This window comes from Pezoporus wallicus, unplaced genomic scaffold, assembly GCF_028554395.1.
Source record: "Pezoporus wallicus isolate ANWC-B61680 ecotype Strahan unplaced genomic scaffold, APGP_CSIRO_Pwel_v1 contig_3817, whole genome shotgun sequence".
NCBI classification, from domain to species: domain Eukaryota; kingdom Metazoa; phylum Chordata; class Aves; order Psittaciformes; family Psittacidae; genus Pezoporus; species Pezoporus wallicus.
Genome location: NW_026635157.1, coordinates 3,356,823 through 3,380,864, shown reverse-complemented (window position 1 = coordinate 3,380,864; position 24,042 = coordinate 3,356,823). Strand labels below are relative to the sequence as shown.

General features: G+C 39.8%; 1 protein-coding gene across 10 annotated transcripts in view; it reads right to left on the bottom strand.

The window, feature by feature from the left end:
* ARID1B (AT-rich interaction domain 1B) overlaps window positions 1-24,042 on the bottom strand; it is a 329,688-nt gene that overhangs the window by 247,251 nt on the left and 58,395 nt on the right. For all 10 annotated transcript variants that reach the window (XM_057406383.1, XM_057406430.1, XM_057406388.1 and 7 more), the window contains exon 3: window positions 827-973. In XM_057406383.1, the coding sequence (XP_057262366.1) occupies window positions 827-973 (147 nt within the window). The remainder of the gene's footprint in view (window positions 1-826; window positions 974-24,042) is intronic.

The following is a 24,042-nucleotide window of genomic DNA, read 5'->3' as shown; positions in this document are numbered from 1 at the left end:
TTGTTAGATTTCCCAGGATGGCAAGTATGCTTTAGTTTCATTCTTCCATTTCCAGATCACCTCTCTGTGATTAACAGAGCTGAGACTGCAGATAGAACTGAGCCTACACATTCAGCTGCATTCAGCTATGCACATCCATTTTGTTCAGGTGTTTCTCAAGCTCTGGGAAGCAGACCCATACACTATCACTCTGATCTTTGTTAAAAACAGAATCGCCTTATTTTAATGGCCAACATATAAAGCACACTTCGAGATCAGCAATGGATATTGAATTATGCAGTTTCAATAACTGGATGTGTAATAACTGACAACATTCAAATTAACAGCTGTAATCTCAATTAAAAATATCTGTTAAGAAGCTCCCTTGGCAAAGCAGTTCCAAAATGCCTTGAACTCATCTATCCTCAAATGAAGGAGCACAAAAACCAAAACTGTAGTAACCATGTTAGATGCAGAAGCTCTCAACAATGTCTTGTGAGAGAAAAAAACAGAACAAAATAAAGGCAAGGAAAATCGCCACTAACATCAGATCAAGAAACTGTTACTTCTTTTTAAAAGCAGAATTAATAGTTGCTGGGGTATGTACACTGGCTTTATTAAAAAAATAAAATAAAATAAAATAAAGCCTTAAAGCATGTGCAGATGTATTTGTGTGTATATCCCCAAAGACTTTTCAGAAGGATGTTGTCTGATTCCATGTTTATTTAGTTTTGGTTTTAACACTCTTCTCTCAAAACGGAATCAAGTGGGTTTTGTTCAATTCACACAGATCATTTCTACACTTCTAGCTCCAGGGTAACTGTCAGTAGTGAAGGACAGTGCTTACCTGCTGAGCCTGGTACCTCTGCTGGGCCTGCGACAGATACTGTGCCTGGGGTGGCAGATGCTGAGGCTGCGGCTGCTGGTTGTAGTAGGGCTGCTGGCCCTGCTGGCAGTAGCCACTTACACCTTGCTGACCATACTGAGGCGGTATCTGTTGGAAGAGCCAAGCAAAGCAAATGCATGAGTTGAGGCAGGGCATGAAATCAAGCTATGTCACATCTGTACAGCAACCTGATCAGAAATTATATCCTCAGCTATACAACTGATCCAACAGTACTACTCTTTCACTCAGCAGTTAATGCAAGCCCTTAGATCCAGATTGCCTGAGCAGAAAATAAGCCCAAGTGCTCTGTATAGTTACTTTTTTCAAGAAGAGCTACTAAGGAAAATGCTATGCTTCTGAACATCACAGTTCCATAATGCCCAGCAGCAGTTATTTTAAATGCTTGCTCTTCATGTGCACACTACTAAGGCAAATCAACAGAAGAATCATTCTGATGCGCTGACCGAAAAGTCTTTTTATATATACTTATATTTATTTATATGAATATATAAGTAAGGAAGTACTAATTTTTGTGAAGTGCTCTGCCCACAACCCTTAGCATTTGTGTGTTTAAGCCTTACACAAAAAAAATGGGGTTTGGCAAGTTTTTTGTTTTGTCCAGTTCAACCTAAGTCTCCTCTCCCCCTACTAAGATACATTCTTGTTTTAAAAAATAAAAGCAAAACACAAGTGCAACACAAAATAACCTCTTACAGGTGCTATTAATAGACAAATCAGCATATGTGTGAGAACCCACATATACACTGAGAATTTAAGCTATAACCAAAAGCAAGTCAATTAAAACATCAGAGGAATTTTCTGCATCAGTTCACTCTATAAGCATTGTATCAATAGACACTGACATTTTCTTGAGCTATTTGAAACAGCACACTTTCAACAAGTGCCTGATACTGTGTCTATATTTCCTCAATTTTAGGTACCTGTGCTCTTCCCTAGACACAGGTATTTAGTACCATTTCAGATGAATGACAGATGCAACACAGAATTTCTCCCCTCTAGAATGGGTCTTATGTTGGTCCTGCACACCGCTGCAAATGTCTCAGATACCTGAGCACATCTGATATGCTTTGATCTCTGAACTGTTTCCTCTGAGTTTCTGATACACTGATAAATCTGTTTACTCAACATGTAAACACATACCTGTTCTACCTAAAGTTAACTTACTACATTCATTCAACAATACAACAGTATTTCCTAGGTAATAAACACAACACCTCCTGTCTAGGCTGGTTTTACTACCACAGCTTGATCTGCTCCTATTACTTCTGCCAGAAGTTGATAGCCCTACTTCTTGCTAACTTCGAAGGTCAGCAGTTTAACTCCACTTCTGCATTTGTTCTCTTCACCTGCACTTTCATTTTCTTCACTATCATTTCACAGGCAGTTAGATGTTTCTGTGACCAAAGCAACCCCTTCTGACAAATACCCTCTCCCTGCTGATGCATAAATGAGGTTGTTACAACATAAACTAAAACGGGTGTGCTGGAATATCACCAGGCAAACAGACAATACATTGCCTTCTACACAAAGGGACTGGAGTAGAGGGGTTGGGGGGGTAGGAGAAAAAACAGATCACTGGAACATCAAGCCTCAAACAGAAGCACTAGCAGTAGTCGTAACAGAAATCTGGTAGAAGGGAAACAACTTGCAAGTCACCATTTTGCCTGATCTGAGGCTACACAGGGAAGACAGCTACTGATTAAGTAACACTATATGCACTACATAGAGTTTAGAAACAACTCAAACCAGAACTCCACTAAAGCAAGCGGCAGAGGCCTGGAGCTTGGCTGGATCAGGAAGAGCGAGTGCAGAGACCACCAGGCATGGCCAGACTATGGCAACGCTGACAGCAGTACACTGACCAAGATCAGTAAAGGCATGGTGCAAGACTGTAATAGAGGGAGATTTCAGCACTTCCTATATAGACTGAGTAAGTGGACTACAAAGCAGAGACCAAAGTATCAAATAACTGCCAAAGGTTGTTCCACGGAGCTGCTGGTTAAGGAACTTGCATGAGGATCCACTGCCTTTGGCTCAGTCCTGAGCAGTAGGAATCATCTACTTCTACATCCTACAGGTGCAGAACCACTATGCATCAGTGACCATAACACAGTTAAACTGAGCAGCCCTACAGGAACCGTGAAAATCAAGGAATCTACTACTGTTGTGCTTAACTTCAAAAAGTGTAACTACATAAAAAGCAGAAAGCTTGTTAAAAGGAAGCTCTAAAAGACAGCTGCAAGAAATAAAATCTCACTGTCAGCATCAAAGCTGCTTAACAACAACCACATGGAAAGCACAGAACCAATATTCGCCGCCTATTCAGAAAGACCTGAGAAGAGCAAAAGGACATCAGCATGGCTCATTGCAGGTTTCTAGAAGCAAAAAGGCACCCTTCAATAAGCCAACACCACGTGCAAATGAGAACAGAAAAGATTATAAACTCTGGCACTTCAAATGTAATAAGGCAGCCCAGAAAGAACTGGAAGAACAGCTAGGAAAGGGAACCAAATGAGTAATGAATTATTTCTTCAAACACAACAGGAGAGGGAGGTCTGCCAGAGAGTCTGAAGTTCCAAAGTAACGATCGAGGTATAAAAGGAGATTCAGAGAAAACAGTGTCATCACAGAGAAGCTGGAAAATTTTTTGCACTAGTGTGCACTATGGAAAAATCTTGGGAGGTTCCTATGCTGGAGTCCTCCCTTGTGAGGGACTTGATGAATGCATTTGAATCTAATGGGACTATGCATGGAACAAACTGACCATTTAGTATCACTCCAGAGGTCTAAACAAATTCACGAATTAAACAGCTGAATTACTAATGATGGCATACAGTCTCTAACCTGGAGCTGACTTGGTAGGTGAGAATTGGAGTATGGCTTTTAAGAAAAGAAAAAGGCAGACATTTGAGTAATTTAAGACTATGAAGGACTGATGACTGTTCAGGATAAATCAGGACAGGCAAGAACAAAGATCAGAATTAGGAAACATCAACACAGCTTTTTCAAAGAAAAGTCCCTCAATACAATTTTCTTGGACTTAGTAGGAAATGTCTCGGAGAAGTGCAATAATTATCAAGGTATGAACAGTTTCCATATGAAGAAACTATAACCCTTTGAGTATGGAAAAGACACCAGGAAGTAGAATGCGATAAAAAGCTACAAAAACATCTACAAAAGCATTAAATGATAGATATTGGTAGAAGCAAACTTCAAAACAAGAGAGGTAAGTTTCCAGTCACAGAGGTAGCAAATATTTGAAACTCCTTGCTAAATGATGTTTTGAAAACAAAGTTTATGTGGGCTCAAAGAAAGACTGGACAAGTTCACAAGAGATACATCCTCTGAGGGTTACCAAATATATAGAGCCACATCTGGCTCAGGAAGTCCCTGAACTGAAAATCGCTGGAGGCTTGGAGAGTACTGGGGGGAAGTATCACATGCCTGCATTGTTCTCACTCTTCTCTAGGCATCCAGTTAAAGCCCCACTGGAGGCAGGATATGGAGGCTACATGATCCTTGATTTGACCTGATGTAAGTCATGCCTATGGTCTAACTGCCTCTTTGCAATATGTATTTGTGTCCTGTGAGATACTTAGGAACCAAGGTAAGCAACCTGAAGAGGCAATAACACCTTGACTGCCAGAAACTGGAAGACTGCTCCATTTTCTAAAGTGTTTTCCCTAGCAATCCGCTTCCAGACACTGCTGTAAAAAAAGAGTACTGAGCTCTTCTCTTGAACTTCTGTTGGTTATCTTGGAATTTTCCTCCATATTCTCCCAATTAAAAAAGTAAAAAAAAAAAGGCATCAAAAAACCACCCCTAAACACAACAATAACTATACTACATGTAGCTTCAGATGCTGTACTCTTCAGTGCAGAGACCCATCACCGCTGCCTTAGCAGAACAGTCAGTATAATTTCTGTGGGTATTTAAATAAATAACAAACAACAACATGCAAATTAATCCTGCTTTAGTGATGGAGATCACAAGATACCGCTTATGGACAAATGTTTATTAAATGGCATGTAAAAAAAAAACTTCATTAAAACCTCCCCAGAACAAAACAAATCTGAAGCCAATTACTTAGAACACTTGGAGTAAATGACCCAAGCATCTTCTTTCTTCTTAAGGTAAACCCTCCCTCCCTTTCTCCCTTATATCCACATTCTTTGTGGCTGGCCACACAACACTGGAGATGAAATTTGGGCAACTTCAGCATGCCTGTGGTAAGGCACACATTCTTGGGACGGTTCAAGAGAGAAATGGACCAGAGTTTGAATATATTTCTAGGCAAGCACAGAAATGGTAATAATTACTTTGCCTCCCATCTGACTTGCACAGTACAAATAGCATTATTTTGGGAGAAGTATGACTGGCCATCAGTGATTAAACCACTCTGAAAGCTAATAAAGAAAGGATGAGAATAAAAGAGGAACAAAATTGGCAGCCAGAATGAACAGGTAGGAGAAATCCAATTAAACCTATAACTTAGCCCATTATCTTTAATTCTTGCTTAAACAAGGGGTCTTGTGGCAGATGTTCTTTGTCCAGGTAATACCTTCACAGTAATGGAAATTTTAAGCAATTTTTGCATGCATAATCCATAACTGATGTCAAAGGAGAAGGATCATTAGGCAGCATTACAGTCATTATAATAATTTTTAAAATTAAAATATAACAGAATTAGTGTGTCAGCACAGGTACACTAACAATACCAGCAATATGCAGTTACCGCACTTCTAAACCATCCTAATGGCTACGTCTGGTCAATAATGGAAGAATCTTTACATGTCCCCCATCACAAAAAGCTCTGCCAAATCAGTCTGGGACCCACCTGAACACGTCAGTCACCATGACATGCTCACCACATGGAAAGAGTCCTGGCAACATCAGCCGTTGCCTCTCCCTTCAATCTATTTCATACCCAAAAGGTAAGGCAGACCCTGTTGGTAGCAGGCAACAGTACAGTTCAGAAATCCTGGACCACAGTGTCATGACATAAAAAACTAGGAGAAGAAGGGTGTGTCTGGCCTGATTAACTTTAAGCCCTGTTTAGAGAGGAAAAGCTGAACTCAAGAGGCAGGGGTGGTAGAAAAAAAGCTGACACTACCTGATTCAGTGTTCTACTTTGCTGAGAAACAGTGAAACAGACCTGAGCATTGTGAAACCAGTACCAGCTTCAGAAATGTAATAATCAATGACAACCCACTTTCAGAGCAATTATAACACTGTAACTGCACAGAAATTACAATACAAAATGTATAGTGAGTGGGATTCCCAGGGAAAAACTGGGAATCCCACAGATTCAGGACAGACAAACAAAAACCAAAACAGAATCCCACAGATTTTTCCCAGGAAAAACTGTGGGATTTTTTTCCCAGGGAAAAACTGGGAATCCCACAGATTCAGGACAGACAAACAAAAAACCATCCCAGACCCAAAGACCCACTATACCCTGTACTTCATACCAGGAGTACAATAGCACCTTCTTCCAGCCAGCAAAACATTATAGCCAAATTTAATTCTAATTCTTTTAATTTTACAATGGTCACTTCAGTAATAGCTATAAAGAAAGCTGTCACACCGTTCCTTATCAAACCTTCAAATAAAAATTCTGTGATTTGCTGAAACATCTACTGCTTCAGTCTTAAGATTTCCAATCCCAGACCTCTACCAGAACATAAATACTTTCCTTCAAACATTCAAACCATGCATTTCTCTATACTTTTGGATAGAAAATTATAAATATAAAAAAACATTAAAAAATACAAGCCCTCTGGCTTTCACATACTTAAAAAAATTAGTTCATACTTAGAACTTTCTAGTTCACATAAGCCCAAGTCTTCACCTGTACATTTATCTGGTTTACAGAAATAAATATAACATGGGAAACACCCTGGCACACATCCAGCAGATAACTGTTTAATAGCTGGTGCACAACCGTCTCCCAGCTCAGATCACCATGTCCAACCCCAGAGTGCTTGTGCACACACCATCTCAACAAAGTCTGCAAGTCCTTCTCACTGAATGACCAAAGGAAAAAACCAATCAAAAAGGAAACCAAGTAAAAAGCTGGGTGTTAATGTCAAGGCTATTAATCACAGGCAAATCAGAAATCCTGATGCTAAGGCATTTTATTCATACATTATATAAATTCTGTTACTTCTTATCACTTAGCTGTGACCTTTTGACAATACACTGGTCACAAGGTTCACCTATGTTGCCGTCTTTCCTAGACTGCTTGCCTTTACATTGAAGTATGAACTTTAAAATCTTATTAAGAGCCTTTAAAATATTAACACTGGGCCTGATTCTGGTTCACCCCGTGACCCAGAGCAAGGAAGCAAAAGGATAAAAAGCATGTTTCTGTGTCACAGCACAATAATCCCCATTACAGAACTCGCAAGATAGCGGATTTTGCAGAGTCACTAAATGCATGTCTATGTTGAAGACTGCAGTGCAGCACACAGAACTGCAAACTATCTCAGGTATTGGAAGGAGACCACACCAAAAGCCATGCTAGGCTAATCTGCTGTGCTCTGAAGAAGGGTGAATTAGGTCAGAGGGAGATCCACACTCTTGTAGGCAGGCTGCTTCTTGTACACAAGCCAGTTCACCTAAAAAAGGTAGCTCAAGCATCTTTACAACATGCTGCAGTCTGCAATGCAGTCATGCCCTGTGCTACAAGTACAGGACAGAAAGGACAGGACTTCAAACACATGCCTGTAGCCCCCTTTTCCTCAGAAAGCACACAGCAGCATGATTACACCAGTTGTCAGTGCAATGTATATGGCATCAAATATGTACCTGTCACAACGTGCTCTCTATATACTGCCTTTTACTGTAGCTTAAATCAAAGCAACTCGAGCTAACCCATTATTAGTACAGGCAACTCTCTTCTCCTTTTTAAAAAGAGAAACTACAAAATAAAAAAACCAAAAAAAACCCCACCCAAAACCTGTAAAAACCTACTAACATTACACAATTAAAAAACTCTCCAGTCAGAAAATACAGATGTTAAGGTTCCAAAAGCAGCATTAACCGAGCCATGCTGCACATATATAGCACCTTCTCTTTCTGATTTATGTTGTCAAAGGCATTTCATAAAATATAGAGGATGTGAAATGTGGCTCAGTTAATGTGGCTGCTAGAATCTTATCATTTATGTTTTCTGACTTCTTAGCTGTGCAACCTTCACATCTTATTAACATAGTTTTTTGCATAGACTGTAGTATGGAACAGTACTTATGTTTTATGTATTGACATATTTTTGATGTTCTGAGATTTTTAATAAGTTTGCTGTTCTTCATGATAAGAGCCAAATAAATAAAGACTACTACCACAAAATAGTCAATCATTTATAAGGAAAAGCAATATCTCTCCTTCCAGAAAAGAACACTTCGATTCCCTTGTCAGAAATTGATGAAAACTACCTCTGCTGTAAACGCTAAATCTATGCCAATATCACAACCATGTCCCACTCCCACCTTCCCCTAAAAACAGCAAACAAACAGAAAGAAAAAACTTGCATGTTTTAGATGAGCTAAAATTAGTTTCAAGGGAGAGGTAAACAGCTGAGGCTAGAAACAATAGGAAGAAATTTCTTCCACACAAGAGCCTGAGAGTGTTGATATGCGCAGTACATTACAGTTTGAACTAATGCAACATTTGGTCCTTTCTGCAAATTAAGGGATGAAAATATGATAATCTCTAGGAAGAGATTTCCACGTTGTTATATCCATCCCCTCAGACCAGCACCACAGAAAAGATTGGAAATTTGAAACAGAATTTTTTTCAGGGGAGCTATTTTATACATTGTATTAAAAAGAGTGAGAAATCATAATGCCTATATATATATATACACACACACTTAAATGATGAGTCAGATAACATCTATTCTTATACTCAGCCTTCCCTTTTTTTTTCTTTAAAGTGATCAAAACAATTAACAAGGATCATATAATAGGCTTAAAGTAATAAACCTCCATTTTACCAACCAACATAAGAAAAAGCACATCAGAACTGCCACAACCAACAGGAGGATCCCCTTGATCCCTATGGTATCTCCAATGGTTGGCACCTGTAGGAAGCCTCATCTCTCACTGCACTGACAGCATGAAACTCGCCTACAAAATGGCAGCTGTAAAAGAAAAATGCAAAAGCCCCTGAGTTTTAATCATATAACAAGTAATTCATTACAGGGCACTTCTTCTGCATCTATAAGTGGACTACACAACGGTCTTTGTACCTCAAGTCTTGTATTTGCTCTTTATTCTCCAGGAAATTGATAACCGTTTTGACCACTATTTCTCCAATGGTGGTTAACAGTTAAGAAACTACAGACAATCATTTTTCTTCAGACAAGTTCTGCAATGCCGTTCAAATCTCCTAAAGCAGGGAACACAAATGAGAGGTATGGGTTGAGTCTGAATAGCAGGTAATCTAACCACATGAGTAATCCTCCATTTTTATGCATTTATACAGAGAGACTCCCGACACTTAAATACTGGAGACTGAAAAATCCCTTTGTAAAACATCTTTCACTCTACATTTCTTCTGGCACACAGTCTTGGTAGCTGGAACAAATGCAAACATTATTCTTCTATTGCAGTACTGATGAAAGCTAGAATGCACAAACACCCTGTTTAGCATCACTTCCCCAGCTTCTTGCACATGACTGAGTTCTCCTTTCTTTCAGGCTCTTTCAAGACAGAAGGGTGCTTTTTAATCGATTCACGTGTCCCTCCAAAGATATCAATCTCGATGAATACTGTCTTTAGCATTCCTAAGTTGGACATCTTTCAGAGCTAAATCATTTGAGATCATTCAAAGCCCTTCTTCTCTTCAGCAAGCCGTGCCTTTCTCCTCCTCTCACCCAAAATGGTTCAGTTCTACTGGACTGCTGGCCTTCACAGACCTTTCCCAATGCACACCCTCTACCTCCAGCAGCTGCTTTGCTTCTTCTTTCTTTATTCCTATTCCACATGTGGGAAGGAACAAGCCCAGGCATCAATATGTGTTGGAGGCCATCCTCCAACGGGAAAGCAGCTTGTCAGGGAAGGACCTGGGGGTCCTGGTGGACACCAAGTTGAACATTAGCCAGTAATGTGCCCTTCCCACAAAAAGAGATAATGGCACCCTTGGCTTCACTAGACAAAGTACTGACAGCAGGTCAAAGGAGGTGCTTCTGCTCAGCACTGCTGAGGTCACACCTGTAGTCCTGTGTCCAGTTCTGAGCTCCACAGTAAGAAAGACATGGACAGACTGGAAAGAGTTCAACGAAGGGCCACAAAGATGATTAATGGGCTGGTGCACCTCACATATGAGGAGAGGCTGAGAGAGCTGGGGATGTTCAGTCTGAAGAAGAGAAGGCTCAGGGGAATCTCATTAAAGTACAGAAACACCTGAAGGGACAACGCAAAATGGGCAGAGCCAGGTTCTTTTCTGTGATGCCCAGTGACAGGACCAGAAGTGGTAGGCCCCAGCTGAAATACAGGAGGCTCCCTCTGAACATCAGAAAATACTTTTTCACTGTGAGGGTAACAGAGTACTGGGACAGGCTGCCCAGAGTGGTTATGGAGTTTCCACCCCTGGTGATACTTGAACACTGCTTGGACATAGTTCTGGGCAACCCACTCTACATTGCCTTGCTTGAGCAGGAGAGTTGGACCAGATGACTTCCAGAGGTCCCTTCCAACCTCAACCATTCTGTGATTTAATGATGTGGAGCTGCTCTAAACGTACCAGACAATTTGCCATACTGCAAATCGTGCCTGGTAATTTTGGTGGCCTTCTACAATGGAATTACAGTGTTGCTGGATAAGGGAAGTACAGCTGATGTCATCTATCTGGACTTGGTTTTCACACCAGAAAAGAGGTGGCTCCAGGGAGACCTTATAGCAGCCTTCCAGTATTTAAAGGGGGCCTGCAAGAAAACTGGAAAGGGACTTTTTACAAAGGCATGTAGTAACAGGACAAGGGGGATTTGCTTTAAACTGAATGAGGGGAGATTAGATTAGACATAAGAAGTTCTTTACTGTGAGGGTGGTGAGGCATTGCACAGGTTGCCCAGAGAAGCTGTGGCTGCCCCATCCCTGGCAATGTTCCAGGCCAGACTGGACAGGGCTTTGAGGAACCTGTTCTCGTGGAAGCTGTCCCTGCCCATGGCAAGGGGGTTGGAACCAGATGAGCTTTAAGGTCCCTTCCATACTCCAGTTCACTCTCTTATTACAAAGTTAACAGCCATGGGGCACACTCCATTTCTAGTGTTTGACAGAGAACCTCTCTGGTCTGGCCCAGACACCTCTGATGAGACTGACACTTTCCAGTTATCCCCCACAGCTTTGCCTCCTGGGCCTGGCTGAAACGGCAGAGCAGTAGGTTGCCATTACACACAGCAAGCCACCTCCACCAATACCAATCCTTCACTTTCCCAAGGGATATCACACTTCTAATCATGGAAAACTTGCCATGCACATGCAGCAGGAGAACAGATTTACAGTTCCTTGTGTTCTCATTATGTATTTCAATCCCCAAATAGTGTCCACAGCATAGGAGGTCAACACACAAAAGAAAAAGGCATGACCTCCCACAGCTATCATTTAGGTTCAGCAATTTCTGTGACAAATGCAGTCATTTGTACAGTCCAAATTCTGCTAGCTGCTTTTACTACAGTAGACTCAAAATCATACTTTTAATCTGGACACTAAAAATTCCCCAAAGCAAGGAATCCTGACGCAAACAGAATGACTGGCTGAACCAACTGGATAAGAAAATTTGATTACGTTTCTACCAGCCCAGCATAATTTATTACCTTGACGCATAGCATTAACCACCCAAGATCAGGATCCCATTCTGTGGTACAGCCCCTCAACACCAACATTTCAGCCAACAGAGTCAGACACCCTGCATTAGTTATGCTTGCTTAGAAAAATAAGAAATATAAAGCAACCCCTATCCAAACCCCTGCTTTAGATGAGTTTGACCAAACAGAATCAGAAATTAAAAAAGAGGAAGATGTAAATATTTTCTGTGCTAGCTTTTCTTTCCCTATTTGGAACAGGTAAAAAACAAGTCAGGCTCTTAAATAACAGTACTTACATAATGGCCTGAACACTGTATCTCACAACTCTAACGCTGCTACGATTTCAAATACTGCTGCAAGTATTTCTAAAATAAAACTTTCAAGCCCTCTCCCTATAGTCACAGAGTTTACATATTTCATTTACTCCAATTCTATTATTTAATTTGACCTACTACTTAGCACTGGAAAACATCAAAAGAACCCTGACAGGAACATCAAAGACATCAATCTTATAAATTCATGGATGAAAACATATAGTACATTGTAATTTCTTAAAGAATTACAGTTTTATTATACTCAAAATAAGATCATTATTGTAAATTATTCCTCCAATCAGTTACCACAAATAAGTCTTAGAAACATCTGCTCAGTGTAAGTATGTAAATAACATAATCTAATTCATGTAACATTATCCTTAAAATGGAACAGAAAACGAAACAAGAACCTTTATAGTAATAACATCATTTATCAAAAATGGCCTGTTTCGATTATTTGAAAATAGGCCCCTTAAAATCTTACAAAGAATCAACCATCAAGCACATGCATTCATTCCACCAACCTACTAGAATTTTCATCAATATTGCAACTAATCTTAACTCAAATATTGTCCGCCATCAGTTAATCTTTGTAATGCCTACTATTCTTTCAAAGCACCCAAGCATCTCCAATACACCCATACATGTTCCTTCCCTTTCTTGAAAGCTTAAACCATACTCCCCCCCCCCCCCCCCCCCCAGTCTGATCATCTGGGGTTATTATCTGTACACCTATTTTGTCAAAGCATTCACAAAACAAATTCTTATACTCACAATAAAATGCTTCCTTCTCATTTATGGCCAGACTGAAGTAATATCTATCTGTACACAAAATTAACACACAAGTGTATAATTGTAGTTTTATGCTCAAGTGCCCCAATTACGCACTTTAAAACACTTTAAAGGATCTATCAGGAACATTCAATACCTCCAAACTGTGAAGTCTAGAGCAGTGTCTTTTGACAAAGCAGCTGCATTACGGAGAAATCTTTCAGTTAAAAACAAAGAAACCAGTCAACTTCAATTCTTTTTACTCCAAGACCAATACTGTAAAAAATGGTGGGATCCGTCTGCTGCAGCGCACTTTGCCAGCAGTAACAGACACGCAGGAAACTGAACAGTTCATTCTGCTTTTGTGTAATAAAGGTGTCCCAGATAGCCTTTGTCTTATAGTGCTAAGCACAGAAGGGGCCCAGACTTCAGCTTGTTCAGAAAGGTGATTAAGGATGTCTGCACCACACAAGTGAGGACCTTACACCTTCCTCACTTCATTCCCAAGGTAACTGCAGCTCCCCACACATGCTTTTTGAATGCTATCCTCTGTGTTCTCCTTTCTCCTTTACAAAACACTGTTAAGAAGCAGCCTTTTCCAAAAAGGGCTGCAGGAGGTGATTGTCAGCACTTTTTTGTTACATAAATAATTTTCTCTGCACGTGCAATGAAGGGAAATCCGTCTTAATCCATCTGACTTTGCACTGAAATGGACTGCAAGCGCTCATACAATTCATTACGCTTTTTCACCTGGATGTGTAATAAACTTATAGATTCCTGCATTGTTTAGTTTATTAGAACAATTTAGAGTGGTGAGGTTTTGTGTGTGTTGTGTGGGTCCCCCTCCCCCCCCAAACTCTAGAGGAGAATAAGAGCAAAATTTTTTTTGGTATGTGTTTGACATAGGAAACAAGAAGTTATCAATAAATAAGAGGTGGGAAAATCAGGAATGGTAAAAATAGAAAGCATAACAAGAAGGCAGATGCTTCATTGCATTAAAACAACATACAAAGAAAAGGGCTTCAGGCTGACTCGAAGATGGTTAAATAGTGATGCCATGTTAGCAAAGATTTTCCTCAATAAACCCAAGAAAATAGACATGGTTAACTTATAGTGAGAAAATACAATGCTCTGTGCAACAACTTATAGTGAGAAAATACAATGCTCTGTGCAACTCATACAGGATTTAGCACAAGGTGTCAGGTGAATGTAGTCATAAATAGCCATGTAGGCTTGTTGACCATCAACAAAGACATGAGAAGAGTCTAATTCAGGGGTCACAGTCCTCAAAGAGAGATCACAAGCACCAGGCAGAGCGAGTCAAAATAACAGCTGCTGTTGCAGTTCTCCAGAGGAGCCAACAGAGTGCTAAGCTCTTCCGAAGGTGATGGAAAAAGCACACATTCTCAGGAGGGAGCCATTCAAAGCTGATCTACAGGAAACTCTTCATGCAGAAATGCTTCCCAGCTCCTCACCAAATCCACTGAGCAGGTTCCTGCCTCACAACTGCCTAGTGCCCACCTCTGCACATAGGGAGGCTGGAGAAAGAAGGGGTTTCCTGACAGCAGGCACCACAAAAAAATAAGACTGCCTCTTCTGGAAAGACAGCAGGACCAAGGGGGGACTGTTGACCTTTTGTATGATGCTCCAGAAGCTAAAGCACCAAGACAGCTAGCATACAGCTCCAAATCTGTTGCTCCAGAAGTCCCACTGGCTTCTGTCTTTACCCTGTTAGGGTTTAAACCCAGCCGGTTACCAAATACCACATTAACTCTATCCCAGTAAAAACCAGGACACTCCCATAGCTGGTTTGATCCTCTACTGAGCCATTCCACCAGACTAACATAGCAGAAAGTTAACCAATAGCCTTCTGGCTTAGCGCAAAGAAACAGCTCGACATGGTCAGATGAACCCAGAGGTGATGTAAGAGAAGCAGCACTGCAGCCACCAGTTGGGTTGGTTTTGGCTGCTGTTGAACTGCAGCCTTCAGGTTTGGTTTTCCTGTGCTCTCCTCACCCTGTGAATCCCAATCCACAATTCTCACTTTCCAAAAAAGCACCCCATACACAAAGTAGCTTCCAGCTCTCCAAAAGAGAGTAGATGCAGAGCCCTCAGAAACAGATATCACAGGAAAGCTCCACAACAAAGCAAAGCTACAAAAGGAGCCTCTCTCCTTGACAGTGGCTTTTTGGGTCATCTTAAACTCAGATACTTAAATTCTGCCATAAAATTTAGCCCACTTTAAGCAGGAAAGCAGTCACTGCAGCTCTCACTCAAAATACCACCCAAGAGAAAAATCAGTGATATGGGGAGGGGGATGCACACACAACTCTCTCTCTCCCTTTCTTCCTCGCAGGAAGCAGAAACAAATAATTAATGCATTTCAGGGATATATTTCCATGAAACTAAAGCCTCTTCGTGAACGGGCAATGCCCATTTAGTTGTGTTTGTTTTTTTTTTTAATATTATTAGGTCAGTTATCACTTTTCTATGTTGATAGTTAGATATTTAAGCATCCCGTGTGGTTGGCAGATCGTCCGAGTACCAGTCGTATTTTACAAGCTACAGCACTGTTGAGACACGCGCTTCTAAGATTAAACTAAGCTTCTGATTTTGCAGTTGCATAACTATTTAAAATATTTCAAACAACAGGTCAACATTTCTCAGCACCTGTACATATCCTCCAGAGCACAGAGTTCACATGTCCTGAAGAACGGGCAAGTTGCATTTTAATTTCAAAAGCAGGTATTGTCACTATTTACTTTTTTATATAATACTTTATATACTATTTTAAGTATATAAACCTGATTTTTTTGAGAGTATAAAACTAGGGAGAAAAGCTTAGGAAGCAGCACTGTCTGCTTTGGAGGGAGTATTTACCCATCTGCCCTTCTGGCCAGAGGTTTAATAGATTTCTATTTTTATAAAGGACATAAGGGGAGGGGGTGGTTCCATCAGTTTCCTACAGAAACCCAGCTGCCAAACTGGATGTGCCAAAGGGGAATTTTAGGGACTTTTAAAGAGATAACCTCTGCTGAGACTGCAATGTCAGCTTTGTAACCTCATGACTGGAACATGTGCAGTGAATGCTGGATTGAAAAAGCTGTGCTATGGGAGTTAGAAGAAAGAAAAAGGAGAAAACACGAACAGCACGAACTAGGATTATTACTCTGTGATGTGAAGGGGACTGCAGCTCGAAACACTGTTAGTTCACTATGAAAAAATACATCTATAGAGTAAACTCACTTTGATTTGGATATTTCTTGATAACCTCTGTGCACTTCTACCCTCTCAGATCTAATACGGTCTCTGCATTTTATGCTGATGCTGTTGTTCCATTTAGCAGTCCAGTTGCAGCATATTTTAAATAACGACACACAGAGCCAAACTGACCTCTGGTTTAGATGTTCAGCACAGAAACTGGGGATTGGGGGCTGAGCAGGGAAGAGAAACAGGAGCACTGCCAATTAAAAGCAACCAACAATTAAAATCCCCAGTAAATAATCTGTGCTTTTTCGGTCTAGTCCTTCCTTCAGCTTCTACTCTGCTTTTATTTCACATCTATAGGTAAAAAAAATAAACTAAATCCCCGCATTTTAAGACTATCAAGACTATTTTATCTATTTTCTGTAAAATTCAAAGAACGAACTACAGCATGTGTTACTATTTACTCACCAAGATCACAGTGTTTGAAGAAATTCAGTAAGCTAAAGAAAGCTGCAAAACGTTTGTCATTCAAAACTAAGATCAACATTCAAAACAGCAATGTTAGCCAAACAACCCACACAAACACAGTAGCCACAAATACCTTCAAAAGTCTGTAAAAATGTAACACTAAGGAAGAGTATTCAATTTGGGGATTAAAAAGGTGAAATTAGTGATTTTCACTTAGACAAGTAAATTTCTACACTGTATTACAATAAGGGAAGTCTCTTTTGGGTAAGACCCCATTACAAAAAACACTTCCAGCACCCACCTGTTTTCTTCCTCTCCTCACATATAGTACCACGCTTGCAAAACCTATTCCTTTTACTACATTTAAAATAGATAGGAAAAGACTATGTCATCACATTTCACCTAGAAGAGAAGCAGTAATAAATACCCTTTTGCAGTGAAAGCAGGAATGCTTTATGATAAAATATAACAGCTCTTTAAAAAGAAACATTTCAAAGTAACAGAAATGTTAGAAAGGTAAAATAAATTAATAGTCCATGTTGTTAAAAGCAATCTACAAATCTTTATAATCCAATTCTCTCAACAGCTCCAATATGTGGTGAGTGTCATTAAATTATCAATCTAAGGGAAGAATTTGCTTTCAAACTTAAAGATGTATGTTCTGTTTAGCCTGGAAATTTGTGAATGTTTAAAGAAACATGGTTTTTAACATTTTCAGTTAGTGGTGGTTTTTCTGGCAGGTTTGGGGCTTTGATTTTTAGAAGGTAGCAGTCAACCGAGGACCCTTAAAAACCAGCAAATTTTATAACCTCACACTGTAAATTATACAGGGCATACACTACTAGGTGCTATCTTAACCTAAATGGGAGTTTGTTTCACCATTGTTTTTTCTTTCTGGGATGCGCTTTATTGAGACCTGCTCCCTTGAAGAAAGACCAGCTGATACTCTGCAGTGTATCTCTGTGTCTCTCCAGAAGGCATCTAATCAAATAATTAGCATCCAATGTAACTGTTCTGTGCATCAGAGAAAATCCTAGACAAGCACCTGCTTAAAAGCATTGCCTCTTCTACTTTGTTGCCTGTAACTGATCTGCAAATAATCTTATTTCATCCTCAAGTCAAAAAGAAAACAACTTGCTACGTTGCGAGTGGCTCTTCCACTGCCTTGAAGTAAGAAAAGCTTTGCAAAGTCAGACGATTTCTGCTCTATCAAGTTAAAAAAAGAAAAAAAAAAAGTATTTCTATGATGTATTGTAAATCTTTACCTGCCTCAATTGGGAGGTAGGTTTTTATGCCTTTCAAAATTTATTATGCCTGCTTGACTGTGCTTTCCTAAAGATCCCCTTCAAGCTTCTGTTCCAACTAGCAAGTGGAAACTCTCTCAAGTGCAGTAATATAAAAGGAGTAGGAAAGAAATTCAGCACACGAACAGGGTAGACGCACAATGCAGCACAGAGCTTTGCAGAGCCCTACAAAGCGCATTACAGCTGGATTCATGAAATACATGAATTCAAAGTACTTGCTATATAGGTCTTATAACTTATTAAAGTTTGTATTATAAATAAAACCATGAAGTCGGTCCCAGTTGAAACGCACACGTTTCCAAAGAAGCCCTACAAAACTCAGCAAAATCTTCAACCTTTTCTATACATCTTTCCCAACCACGTCCTTATTTATCTCCATTACATGCTACTCAGATTTCAACTCCACAAACTGCATTTTTTAATTTTCATCATATGAGTAGCGTCACTGAGCTTAACAGGACCAACACTACCAGCGTAACCAGTGATGTACACACAAACCTATGAGCTGAGGGATTTATCCTGCAATATCCTTGGGGCAAGGAATATGGATGTCGATGACTCACAAAGCAGCAGATAATTTTGCCAACAGAAAATAAATATTTCTGTTTTAAAATTTTCATAGATCATGAACGTAAAACATAACGCCACTGTTGCACTATTACAGCATGCCCAAAGAGGACAGCAGAAGACCCAGGAAAAAGCTTTGTCATTCATCAGATTAGCAGGATCTTCACAATCTTTTTGTCTGATAATGACAGTCAGGAAAGGTACTACACAACCTATGATACAAGAAGTTTGTGATTAACTGTAAGACTAATTGGGAACTAATTTTCCCTGCTAGCCATTCTCAGGTGTCTTTCTACTCTTCTCAAAAACAAAGGAGTTCCAATAAAATAAGAACAGACTATACTATTTCTAAAATAGAAATAAAAAATGCAAAACCAAAACCAGTTTCAACTATACTAACCATCCATTCCTTCCACTTTTCCTATTAAGTTTATTCAGTTGATAAAATAAGGGGAAAAATAACACAGAGAGATGCTATCAAACTCGCTGTCAGAGAACCAAGCAGTAATTAACCCAGCAACGAATTTTTCCTCTGATATTTCAATATACATGCAGCCATAGACATTCAACACTATTTCTAGGCTCGAACAGCAAATTCAGCCTTTGTATGCAGAAAGAGCAGCAGATTTTCTGGTAATATAAAGGTGCAGGAGAACCTTGATAATTTTAATTGCTGAGAAACTTGTCTTGGACTTCTAAACTCAACCAATGACAAGGTACACAAAGCAAGTAAGATACACAGAAACAGAAGCCAAGGCTATTTGAGCAAAATTATACCTTACTAATACATCAGGATTGCAGGGTTTGGTTTCACTTCCAAGCATTAGCAAGCGTATTTCACTAAGTTTTATAAGATGAATTGATTATTACCATGACATTTCAACCACAGGCAAAAAAGTAAGGTGACACTACAGTAGAAACATGCTACCAGTTTGACAGTGTGATTTTAAAAGAACTTTTCAAGTTTATAGTAACAGGGTTTTTTCATGAGCTGAAAACAGTTTTATTCCCTTATGTCAAATAACATTCATGTTTGAATTATGTATCTGTAATGCACACCATACCACAAAAAGGGAGACATGAAGCAAACCCATGACTTTACAGATGTGGCTCTACCATCACACAGTATTGCTTTACAAATAATACTGAAGTAAACGGAATCTGAATGTAAATAACGTTTCTGATATTTACCATTAAATACCTTGACAGACCCAAACAGCAGCAAAACATTGCTTTTTATAAAAATATCTCTGCTTTTAAATATACAAACAAAATATTTATTTTTGTAACCACCAAAGCAGGCAGCTGACTTGTGATCTGGCTGTGAGTACACATCTACAAATAAAGGGGGAGAACAAAAAGAGGGTAGCGGGAACAAAAACAAGACACAAGCGAGCTTTCACACTATTGACAAGGCTTATAATCCAGAAAAATCTGCCGTGTGAGCCAAGGCACGGCAAGATAGTGTTTAGGCACATCGAGGAGAAATGCTTGTAAATTCCACTGGTCCAATGAACAGAGACACAGTTTTCATAATTTTACCATTGTGTTCCACGGCTGAGCGGCTGTCAGGCCAATGGCAAGGCACAGGTTCCCATTTGAATGACATATGGGTTCACCCAACCAGAGAGATGTTAGAACATTAAATACCACAAACAGACAGGACAAGAATACAAAAAGCCAAATTAGCGCTCGCGCAACGGCATGCTCTGGCAGGGACCTGGCTGCTCCTGCCCAGCGCCTCTGCCAGGTCCCCAGCATCAGGAAAACCATGTCCTCTGCAGAACAGCCTCTCACCTCATAAAACTGAGAGACACACTCAAAAATTATACTTCAAAGGGTGGTGGGAAAATAAGAAAAAGCGTGTTTTTAACACACTAGGAAATGTAGACTTAGATATGTGGGGAGAGAAGCAAGCAGGAATTACATTTTCCCACAGTAATTCTAAAAAGTGCCAAGGAAAATACATTTTACCTTTGTGGAAAGCTGCTCTTCAGACAGAAGTGTTTAACATGTTATATAAACATGTTATGCAGTGAAATGTAAAACACAGGGGGATTTTCATCACATTTATTGCATTTGTTAGCCAAAACGTAGTAGTCTTGTAATCACCACTGCTGCTGCAGTAAAACACCTCAGTAATATTAACAAAAAAAGTGTGTTCAGCCAGGCTTAAGGGAGAAAGATTCTAGTGAACAACTTGGGTCTAAACATCACAACAAAACCAAATAAAACCTTCAAAGAACTGAAGATGAGCACACACCAAGAGGGCATAGGGCTGATTTCAACTCAATATTCACCATCTTTTGAAATCCCTTCTTGTGAACAAACCAAGCCCAAGCCACATAAATTACCAAATGCTGCTTAGAACATGAGCTGTCCCCTCCCTGTGCAAGGCAATGGAGCAGCACAAGCCACACAATGACACCTGTCCTCAGGAAAGTTTTGTAATTTGGAGGAATTGCGTTAGCAGTTTTCAGGCTTTGGTCAATAAATGCAAGTCAAGAAGTTCACCATCATCACATATAACGAACACTGCCCCTTCAAATCATGGTTTGCAAAATCAAAGAAAAAGCCACACTGAGGCTGCCTAACAGACCCTGCCTGCTTACAGGCAACTTCTTGGGTGAGGAGGAGTGGGCACCCTCACCCCTGCATGCAGTCAGCTGCAGCCTCCACACAGCTCCTACCAACTCAGGGATGTGCTAGAGATGGGGCCTTCTGCTGACTGCCAGAGAATTTTTCTTCTCTCTGTGCTCTATTTTCACCCTGCATATCTCTCTAGACATGGTCTCTTCAGATTTATTTTACAATACCAGGATCCTTTCCTGTTTGTACTGCATTTTTCCTCCTTTCCTTTATTTTACCCTTTCAGTCCTACCACTTATCATTGTGTCTATGTGGAAGACTTGGGAGACCTCACTGGGATCTCCAACATTCCCCAACAATAAACTGAAACAACCAGGAGGGAAGATTATCATTAGGCATCCATACAAAGTATCTGTTTAGGTCAAGGGTTCTGATTACTTACTGCAACTCAGAAGTCAGCTACAGTCTCTTCCCGATCAAGAAAAAAAGTACCCAACAAGAGCAGCAATCCACAATAATCTTTATTAAAAGCTATTTAGTCACACACAATTTATTTTTCAAGTAGCTGAATTTGTACTTTACTGGCAAAAAGTTGGTTTGTTTTTTCTTGGAGAGTGGGGGGAACATGCAACACTTTTTAGGCCAACGAAAAGCTGTTAAGAAAAACAACAACAAACCCATTCTTTTTCTTAAAAATTTCAGCACGACACCACCATCTTCCACTTTTTATTTCTTTTCACTATCTCGCACATGTCACCTGGTAGATACCAGTAGACTATCAGAGATTAAGCTTGGTCCAAGGCTTATCCCAGAAGTATCATTTAATTTCTTAATTTCTTTTGTCCGAGAACACCATATTTCAGCAGAACTTTCACCTGAACACATGCAACTACTACACTCCCACCTTCTATTTTGTAGTTAATTACTAAGAACCTATTTCAGGGCTATGTACAACAAAATACCAAAATAAAGCCCCTCTGACTCAGGAAAACCCCAAAACAAATCCATTCAATTATTTCCCTAATTGTTCTTCATATAAGCAAGTAATATGCCACCTGAAAGGACAAGACGAAGAGCAAATGGATCAAAGACTATTAAATGTATTCCTTAGTTATTTTAACAACTAACAATAGAAAATTTTTTCAAAGCTACCAATACACACAGAGAGCAGTGCTGGCAAAACACAAGAAAAGTGGATATGAAGCCAAATTGTCAGTGATGTCCTCCTTAAAATACTGTCTTTAGAGAACATATCTCATACCCTCTAGGCTAATCCATTCCCATGCTCTGTGTTGGAAGATGATACTCATATTAAAAGATCCATCAAACCCCGCTCTACCTCAGACAAGGAGAAAGAAGGCAGCACAGCTAATGGAGAGAAACCCTCCAAGCCGCAGGCAGAGCATCTCTGCCCTTACCATTATCTCTCCCTATTCTACCATGCTGAGGGGAGCTGGCAAACCGAGACAGAATGCCCAATTCAAAAACACAGGAGCTTTCAAAAAAGCTTAGGAAATGAGATGAGTAAAGCTGAAGATTAATAGGCTCTTCAGAACCCATCGGGGGTGGGGGGAAGAGAATCAATGTCTAGGACATCAAAATACATGTGCATAACACTTCTTTCTTAGAAGTTAAAATTTTTCATTATATGGATGCAGATTTCAATGCTTCACAGGGAGATGCAAAAACTCCTGAAGGTCAGTTTGGGGTCTTTTGTTTAAGTAGCATGCAGTACTAAAGCATGGCAGAAATTATTAAGAGTTTTTCAAGTTTCCAACTCAGAATGAAAAACAATTTTCACACATGCATGGAGGAAAAAAGGGGGGGGGGCAAAGTCTGTCACAACAGAAAACCAAAAAAGTTACAAAATTTGAATATTTAGATTTGACTACAGCTGTCAAGAACAGACAAGTTGTAAGTTATAACTGCAAAAAAAAAAAAAACACAACCCAAAAAACCACTGAAAATAAAAACATTGGGGGGGGGGGGGGGGAAGGGGGATGGGACCAAACCCACTTTTCAAAACACCCCCCAACCACCACCCCAGTATTTCTTTTGAAATCAATTTTCTTTCAGAGATACTATGACAGAAATTCACTACCTGACAGAAAACTACTCTTACCACATATTCCAATAGCTTACAAGTATCCTAACTAACGCACTGCAGTGTACCTTCCTACCTTGGTTAAGTGTGGAAAAGTACACTCAAATGTAACAAGCACTCATTAATAAATAGAACAAAATTAATATGGACTTACAACGGACTTACGCACATGAAGACAAGTATACTGAGTTAAATGTATACATATTATTATAGTTTGTTTAATGTAGTGTCCATAAATCTGTAGGCATCTGTAGGCAGATACACACTAAAGTGAGTCCAAGTGGAACATGACATGCTTGGACATTAGGGTAATTTTAACATAGAAAAATACTCTGCCCATCTACAGTGCTCCAAAACATTGACAGACCTTTTCTAACTCAATTTCTGTAGAACACAAGCGACTGGACATCAATAAAATGAACAAATCATTCTCAAAAAATTAATGAAAATGGAGTTATAACTTCGCTAAATTGACTGGCATCCTCTCTTTCCAAAATTACCCTGAAAACAAAGGCACCAAAGACTTGAATAGCACTGGAAATGTTTTCAGGTCAGAAAGTAACATAGCTTGGATGCTTAATGTTTGGGCTGCACAGCTTGAGGGTTTCTCAAAGATGGGACTTCAACCAAACCCTGCATTCCAAGGGGAATGAAGCCTCACACACTGCATCTCACACCCAGCGCAGCAAAGCCCCTGCCTGAATATCATCTGAACTCCTGCAATAAATAAATACAGCTCATTTAACACTCACCAGCACACACTTAAAATCCAGAAGAATTTCTTTTTCAAGTTTTAAGGACACTATCTGATCACTCACAACCCCTTTCTACTCCCTGACCCAATTTGTGTAATGGAGGGAAATGGTAAGAGCTCTACCATTGTGACCAGCTGTAGAAATGAAGAGCTGTCCCCATCGTTCATCTAGCTAACAAAGACAACAAAGTCAGGATTGCATTCACTCCACCTTCAGTGCTTTTTCAACTGATGACTGAGCAGTACTTAATGGAGTGACAGAAAGAGAAAG